The sequence below is a fragment of the Myotis daubentonii genome, chromosome 8 (genome assembly GCF_963259705.1).
Source record: "Myotis daubentonii chromosome 8, mMyoDau2.1, whole genome shotgun sequence".
Classification (NCBI taxonomy): Eukaryota; Metazoa; Chordata; class Mammalia; order Chiroptera; family Vespertilionidae; genus Myotis; species Myotis daubentonii.
In genome coordinates, this window is record NC_081847.1 from 95,360,174 (window position 1) to 95,369,138 (window position 8,965).

At 51.3% G+C, this 8,965-nt stretch overlaps 1 protein-coding gene across 3 annotated transcripts in view; it reads right to left on the reverse strand.

Annotated features, from left to right (window-relative positions):
* The window catches only part of LAMA3 (laminin subunit alpha 3), a 139,025-nt gene extending 131,953 nt beyond the window's left edge, over positions 1-7,072 (reverse strand). The window contains exon 1 of one of the 3 annotated variants that reach the window (XR_009454219.1): positions 6,651-7,069. Coding sequence is in view for 2 of the 3 variants with exons in the window: in XM_059707464.1 (XP_059563447.1) it covers positions 6,651-6,881 (231 nt within the window). In the remaining variant the exon portion in view is untranslated. Of the gene's footprint in view, positions 1-6,650 lie in introns of all 3 variants that reach the window. The other 2 variants (XM_059707464.1, XM_059707465.1) reach the window with 2 other exon arrangements.
* Between the last annotated feature and the right edge of the window lie 1,893 nt (positions 7,073-8,965).

Genomic DNA, 8,965 nt, shown 5'->3' on the forward strand with positions numbered 1-8,965 from the left:
AGAGACTAAAAAACAGTACAAAAGATCAATAAATCCAAGAGTTGGTTCTTTGAAGAGATAAACAAGATTGATGAACTCCTAGCCAGACTCATGAAGAAACAAAGAGAGGACCCAAATACATACCAGTACTGGCACTGGAACAGGCATATAGACCAATGGATCAGAACAGAGACCCCAGAAATTGACCCCACACCATATGGTCAATGAAAGAGGTGATATAACACCGGACACAACAGAAACACAAAGGATTGTAAGAAAATACTATGAACAACTAAATGCCAACAAACTGGACAATCTGGGTGAAGTGGACAAATTCCTAGAAACATACAATCTCCCAAAACTCAATAAGAAAGAATCAGAAAACCTGAGTAGGCCAATAACAGCCAATGAAATTGAAGCAGTCACTTAAAAATGTCCAGCAAACAAAAGTCCTGGACCAGATGGATTTATAGGAGAATTTTACCAAACATTCCAAGAACTAACACCTATCCTCCTCAAACTATTCCAAAAAATTGAAGAGGAAGGAATACTTCCAAGCTCTTTCTATTAAGCCAGCATTATCTTATCCCAAAACCAGATAAAGACACTACAAAGAAAGAAAACTATAGGCCAATATTCCTGATGAACATAGATGCTAAAATCCTCAACAAAATATTAGCAAATTGGATCCAGCAATATATTAAAGAGATCATACACCATGATCAAGTGGGATTTATTCCAGGGATCAAGGCTGGTATAATATCTGAAAATTCATAAATGTGACACATCACATCAACAAATTGAAAGATAAAAAAAAGCCCACAGGATCATATCAATAGATGCAGAAAAAGAATTTGACAAAATCCAGCACCCTTTTTTGATAAAAACTCTCAATAAAGTGGGAATAGAGGGATCATACTTCAACATAATAAAGGCCATTTATGACAAACCTACAGCCAACATAATAGTAATGGGCAAAAACTAAAAACATTTCCCTAAGAACAGGTACAAGACAGGGATGTCCACTTTCACCAGTCTTAATTAACACTAGAGGCCCAGTGCACAAATCTGTGCATGGGTGGTGTCCACCAGCCTGGCCCCAATCAGGGTGGATTGGGTCCAGGCCTGTCGGGAGGAGATGGTGGGAGGTTGGCCGGCCTGCCACGATTAGGGCCTGATCAGAGCCAGGCTGGCTGGGTGGAGGGACTGCAGGTAATTGGCCAGCAGGCCCCACCCCCAAATGGGGTGGGAGGGTCAATGGGGGGGGGGGCATGGGTGGTTGGCCAGCCAGCCCTGCCCCTGATCGGAGTGGGGAGGCTGATCGGGGTTGGAGCTGACTGAGGGGAAGGGCTGTGGGCCTATGGGGTGGTGGGGGCCCATGGGGGAGGGACCAGCGGGGGGAGGGGCTGCAGGAGGTTGGCTGGCCAGCCCCCCCCCCTGATCGGGGTGGGAAAGGCCAATCAGGGGTGGGGCAGCTGGGGGGAGGGGCCAAGGGAGGTTGGTCGGCTGGCCCTGCCCCCTGATCATCGGGTTCGCTGGCCGCAGTGGGTGTCATAGCAAGTGGTCATTCTGGTTGTTACAGCATTCCAGTCACTGCCTTTTTATACATATAGATAGTACTGGAAGTCCTAGCCACATCTATAAGAAGAAGAGCTAAAAGGTATCCAAATTGGAAAGGAGGAAGTAAAACTGTCATTATTTGCAGATGACATGATATTGTACACAGAAAACCCTAAAGACTCCACTGGGATACTACTAGACTTAAATGAATTTGGCAAGGTAGCAGGATACAAAATCAACATCCAGAAATCAATGGCATTTTTTATACACCAATAATGAACTCTCAGAAAGAGAAACTGTTTTTAATTTTTTGAGGAAATAGTTTCTCTAATATTTCCAGAAAAATGAGTTTAAATATAATAATGTTACATGCAATAAGCATTAATATTTCAAGAAAAAAAGATTTTAAATATAATAATACTAGTGCCCCTGTGCATGGATTAGTGCACATTGAAAGGAAATTAATTAGAAGGTGGCCAGTGGGGCAGGACTGTGCGAGACAGGCCGGACATGCCCTGGAGCCAACCTCCCGCAGTCCCATTATTATATTTAAAATAGTTTTTCTTAAAATATTAATGTTTATTGCATGTAAATGGCTAATTATTTTGTATCTACAATCTGGTAATAGATTTAGTTTGTATATTGTAAAAAAAAAAGTTAAAAAAAAGAGAAACTAAAAAAGCAATTCCATTTACCACTGCAACAAAGAAAATAAGATACCTAGGAATAAACTTAACCAAGAAGGTAAAAGACCTGTACGTGAAAAACTATAGGACACTGAGAAAAGAAATAGTGGAAGATACAAACACATGGAAATGTATACCATGTTCATGGATTGGAAGAATTAACATCATTAAAATGTCTATACTACCCAAAGCAATTTGTAGATTCAATTAAATCCCTATTAAAATACCAAAGGTATACTTCACAGAGCTAGAACAAATACTTCCAAAGTTTATGTGGAACCATAAAGAGACTCCGAATAGCTGCAGCAATCTCGAAAAAGAAGAATGGAGTAGGAGGAATCACAACACCGCATATCAAACTATACTACAAAGCCATTGTAACCAAAACAGCCTGGTACTGGCACAGGAACAGGTATATAAACCAATGGATCAGAACAGAGACCCCAGAAATTGACCCACACCATTACAGTCAATTAACACATTGCGAACGGATCACAAGAATTCTCGCTTCATATTACACAGTGTTTTACAAAGTATCATACTTTAAAAAGATATTAGCTTGTAAGAACATGTAATAAATAACTTCAAAATGCAATGGGTATTTAAAGTGTGCCTTTAACATTTATGTAAAACATTTTTTGTACTCCTTCAATAGAAACTTATCTGGCCACTGGGTAAAGCTAGCAATAAAACTACTGGTCCGTAATGTGTTAATATTTGACAAAGGAGGCAAGAAATACAATGGAGTGAACAGTCTCTTCAACAAATGGTGCTGGGAAAACTAGACAGACACATGCAAAAAGATGAAACTAGACCACCAACTTATACCATATACAAGAATAAACTCAAAATGGATAAAAGACTTAAACGTAAGGTATCTATATATATACTAGAGGCCCAGTGCACAAAATTCGTGCACTCGGGGGGAGGGATGCATCCCTCAGCCCGGCCTGCACCCTCTCGCAGTCCAGGAGCCCTCGGGGGATGTCCGACTGACGGCTTAAGCCACCATCTCCAGCCATGAGCCCAGCTTCTGGCTGAGTGGCGCTCCCCCTGTGGGAGCGCACTGACTACCAGGGGCTGCCCCCTGGTAGTCAGTGCGTGTCATAGCAACCGGTCATTCTGCCATTTGGTCGATTTGCATATTAGCCTTTTATTATATAGGCTAAGCCTAAGCAACTGTTAGGACTGACCGGAATGACCAGAATGACCAGATGCTATGACATGCACTGACCACCAGGGGGCAGATGCTCAATGCAGGAGCTGCCCCCTGGTGGTCAGTGCGCTCCCACAGTAGGAGTGCTGCTCAGCCAGAAACCGGGCTCACAGCTACCAAGTACAGCTGTGGTAGCAGGAGTGGCAGGTGCAGCGGGGCCAGGATGAGCAGCAGCTGAACTGTGCCCGGCCCTGGCTGGGGCTCCTCCCAGGCCGCCTGCCACTTCAGCACTGCTACATCCCTCAGGGGATGTCGGACTGCTGGGTTTCAGCCAGGCTGAGGGACCCCACCCATGCACAAATCCGTGCACCGGGCCTCTAGTGAAACTATAAAAATCTTAGAGGAGAGCATATGCAATAAAATCTCATACGTCTCATATAGCAATATTTTATGGATACATCTCCTAAGGCAAAGGAAATTAAAGAGAAAATTAAGAAATGGGACTACATCCAAATAAAAGGCTTCTGCACAGCAAAAGAAACCACCATCAAAATCAAAATAGAGCCCACTGCATGGGAGAACATATTTGCTAATGATACATCTGATAAAGGGTTAATATCCAAAGTCTATACAAATACAACTCAACAAAAGGAAGACAAACAATCCAATTTAAAAAATGGGCAGAAGACCTGAATAGACATTTCTCCAAAGAGGACATACAAATGGCCAAGAGACGTATGAAAAAATGCTCAAATTCAGTAATCACCAGAGAAATGCAAATTAAAACCACAGAGATACCACCTCACACCTGTCAGAATGGCTATCATCAAAAAATCAACAAACGACAAGTGCTGGCGAGGATGTGGAGAAAAGGGAACTCTAGTTCACTGCAGGAGGGAATGCAGACTGGTGCAGCCACAGTGGAAACAGTGTGAAGTTTCCTCAAAAAATTAAAAATGGAACTTCCATTTTGACCCAGCGATCCCACTTCTGGTAATATATCCTAAAATTCTTAAAACTCCAATCAGAAGCAATGTATGCACCCCTGTTCATAGCAGCATTATTTACAATAGCTAAGATTTGGAAGCAGCCCACGTGCCCATCAGTAGACGAGTGTATAAAAGGGCTGTGGGACATTTACACAGGGAATACTATGCAGCTGTAAAAAAAAGAGGGATCTTTGGGACAGCACGGATGGACCTGGAAAATATGCTAAGTGAAATAAGCCAGTCAGAGAAAGACACATATCACATGGTCTCACTTATTTGTGGAATCTAATGAGTAGAATGAATCGACCAACAAAATAAGACCTGAAGCAGGGAGGCATGGAGCAGACCGACCTACCTCGATGTGGGTTTGCGGGGTGAGAAGAGATAAACCAAGGAACTTATAGGCATAGCCCATTGGCACAGGCAATAGGGTAGTAAAGACGGGGGGGGGGGAGATTGGAGGATGGGGTAAAGGAGGGGAAAAGAGGAGATATCTATAATACTAGCAACAGTGAAGTTTATTAAAATAAATCAATCAATAAAGAGAAGCACAGCAAATTAACATCACAATTTGATCAGCAATGATTTGAAAAGCCAAGAAAAGACTGCTGCAGTGTAAATAAACCCCATTTGTAATGACAAAAAAGAAGGGGGAAACGCATGCCTTGGAAAGAGCAGTTCTGGAAAGTAGATGCTGGAGATGCTTCATTTGTTTTTGTAATAAAAGTACGGAACCGTTGCTCTGAAAGTTCCCATAGTTGCACATTCTGAAAACAGGGAAACAGAAATTTTTAACATAGTCTAATATTTTCCAAGAGGACTTACAGGCGTTTCGAATCTATTGTTTGAAACATTAAGGCACAACACCTTCCTACCAGGAAGTCCTGAATGCCACTTGAAAAGCAGACATTTACTGGCCATGCTTCCACTTTACAACATTTTAAATAATTGAAGGATGGGGCAGAAATAGGAGTCCCACGAAGCAGTGACCTCAGCCAGCCTGAGGCCGGGGCAGCCACACAGGGCCCCTCTCGGAAAGCCCTCCCGCTACTGCCATGTCCTGTCGCCACCTCCAACTCCTTCAGGATTTTGACCCAGGGACTGACTCCCCGTTTTCCTGGTGCCTTGGACTTGTTTGGTTCTGGGAGCTCAGTCAACGCAGTTCTTCCATTTGAATCTACATATTTTTCGAGGTACCTTTTCAGCAGTGACAATTACTGAAGTCAAGTGTCAAAATAAAACAACTGTGAATCGTATCATAAATGCTCAACTAAACTTGTCATGAATAATTACACCTATGATGACTTTTGTATATTTGTATATGTATAAATAGGTATACACAACCACAAATATTTAAAGAAAGCAAAATTATTTTGATCTTTGAGTCAATAAAATGAAAAGCATTTTCGTCCTCATTCTTTCTCTTTTCAATTTCTGTTTCTGCATGTTTTAAGGACACATAATACATAATAAATACATGCATATAATCTATAAACAAACAAACACGTATTGGCCCTGCATATTCAACAACTTGTCATTTATACAAGTGCCCCGTCAAAGACCTTCCAAAACTCTCAGTGACCATCTTTCCCTTTGGGACACAAGCTCCAAAATTACTCCCACATCCCTGCTCCTCAGCCACACTTCGCAGGGATCGCGGTCAGTGTGAGTGGCTGTGGGAGTCCCTACAGGGGCGGCGCGTTTCTGAGCCTGCGCCCCCGCCCCCGCCCCCGCCCCTGACCCAGCGCCCCTGACCCAGCTCCCCCCCTGACCCAGCTCCCCGCCCCCCCCGCCCCCCCCCCCCGCCCCTGACCCAGCTCCCCGCCCCCCCGCCCTCCCCCGCCCCTGACCCAGCGCCCCCACTGCCACGAGGCTCCCGTGGACGGACCCGCCCCGTGCAGGTGCTGTCAGCACCGCCCGCTCCATCGTTCACACCTGCGTGCGCAGAGGGTCCCGGGGACTCCTGCGGGTGCCCCTCGGGCGGGGGTGAAGCCTCTCCTCGCTGACATCGGAGGAACCACTGGCCTAAACGCTGTTCAAATTCACCCAGAAGCGCCTTCTCCTCCGAATAAGGGGAGCGGGGAAATGGGGGGGCAGCGCCTGGAAGGAGACGCGCCAGGGGAGCTGCCTGGGGGCGGGCCGACCACGCTCCCCGCACCCCCGGGGCAGCTCCGGCCGGCTCCCCGCTCGCCCCAACCTGGGGCGGCTTCACCCGAGCGCTGGCCAGGGCGCCGCTCCCCGGGGTCCCGCGCGGACGCCGCGCCCACCGCCCGGCCTCACCTGGATGGGGTGTCCCCTGCCCGGGGCCGCGGGGCCCCCGACCAGCTGGCAGTAGAGCTCGGGCCGCGGCTCCCCGCAGGTGGCGGAGGCCCAGACCCGCGCCGCCCTCGCCAGGTTGAAGTAGGGCGGGTGCAGGCTGCGCGGGGCCGCCGGGGGCTCCGGGGCGGGGGCGCCCAGCGCGGGCAGCAGCAGCAGCAGCCGGACCGGCGGCGGGATCCCGCCCGGAGCCATCCCGCCGCACACGGCCTCGCTCCCGGACGCCCGCCCGCGAGGGGCTCAGTGGGGACCGCGGGCGACCGGGCAGCCCGACCCGAGCGCACTCGGACCCGCGGCGGGGGCGGCTCCTCCCCGGGGGTCGGCCGAGGCGGGAGCGGGCCCCGCGGACCAGGAACTGCCGGCACCTCCGGAGCGCGGAGCGCAGCGACCTCGGGGGCGGGCGGGCGGGCGGGCGGGGAGGGCGGAGGCGTGCCCGGCCCGCTCCCGGCAGCTCCGCTCGGCCGGCCGCTCCCACTTCCCGGGCGGGCGGCGCCGTCAGATCTGCCTTCGCCCGGGACACGCGCGGCCTCAGCCCCGCCAGCCCCGCCAGCCCCGCACCTTCGGATGGAGGAGGCGGGCGGGGAACTCGGGTGGCCCCGCGGAGGAAGGCGCTGCTCCTGCACAATCACTTCACGGGAGTCGGGGCTCCAGACCAGGCTCCGCTGCCCAGAGTCCCGTGGGTTCTCAGACACGTCGTCATGGACACCCATGGCACCGCAGCCACGTGGTCGCCGACATCCGGGCCCCGCAGCCACGTGATCGCCGACATCCGGGGCCCCGCAGCCGTGTGGTCGCTGACACCCGGGACCCCGCAGCCACTTGGTCACCGACACCCATGGCCCCGCAGGCACGTGGTTGCCGACATCCGGGGCCCCGCAGCCACGTGGTCGCTGACACCCGGGACGCCGCAGCCACTTGGTCACTGACACCCATGGCCCCGCAGGCACGTGGTCGCTGACACCCGGGACCCCGCAGCCACTTGGTCACCGACACCCATGGCCCCGCAGCCACGTGATCGCCGACATCCGGGGCCCCGCAGCCGTGTGGTCGCTGACACCCGGGACCCCGCAGCCACTTGGTCACCGACACCCATGGCCCCGCAGGCACGTGGTTGCCGACATCCGGGGCCCCGCAGCCACGTGGTCGCTGACACCCGGGACGCCGCAGCCACTTGGTCACTGACACCCATGGCCCCGCAGGCACGTGGTCGCTGACACCCGGGACCCCGCAGCCACTTGGTCACCGACACCCATGGCCCCGCAGCCACGTGATCGCCGACATCCGGGGCCCCGCAGCCGTGTGGTCGCTGACACCCGGGACCCCGCAGCCACTTGGTCACCGACACCCATGGCCCCGCAGGCACGTGGTTGCCGACATCCGGGGCCGCAGCCACGCACTGAGTGTGGGAGCAAAGGGGACTCTGAGGGGCAGAAAGAACACGTTGAAGAGACAGCCAGGCCCGGCCAGCGGCCCAGTGGTTGAGCGGCCGCCTACGAACCAGAGGTCAGGGTCAGGGCACAGGCCAGGGTGCGGCTCCATCCCCAGAGCGGGGCACGCAGGAGGCAGGATCCATGATTCTCTCTCCTCACTGATGTCTCTCTCCCTCTCCCTTCCTCTCTGAAGCCAATAAAAACATATTAAAAAGAAACGGGGGGAGAGGGAGAGAGAGAGAGAGAGAGAGAGAGAGAGAGAGAGAGAGAGAGAGAGAGAGAGAGAGAGAGAGAGAGCCAAGAGCGCCAAGAGCGCCAAGAGCGGAGGTTGTAGTTTGCCCAGCGGGAGAGGGACCCTGAGATGCGCCGTCTGCTAGTTTTGCAGGTGAGCTGAGCTGTTGCCGAACCGCTGGAGCCGTGGCGCCGACCTGGGCACGGGCGCTCCTGGGGCCGAGGGTGGGTCTGGGGCGCAGGCCCCTGGGCAGGGAGAGGCGCCTCGCTGTCGGCCATGCGGGTCAGAAGCGCCCGAGGAAGGAGGAGCCGAGAGGATGGAGGCACTGACTCCTGGAAGCAGCCTGTGCACCTAGAAACCACAACTGAACAAAACGCACCAGAAACGAGGGAGGAGGAAGCTTCCACCATTAAAAGTCACAGGATTCGTGACTTTCATATATAACCTGCTTTTACCAAACAGTTAGGAAAAGCTGAGCACTCGTGGGAAGACACCTTACACAAAGAAAACAAATGTTTAAGCCAATGTCACCCCAACGAACTTAATTTAAAAAAAGAAAAGAAACACATAAAACACATTTGAACTTCCTGAAAACTGAAATGCCAGCAAAGCACCGA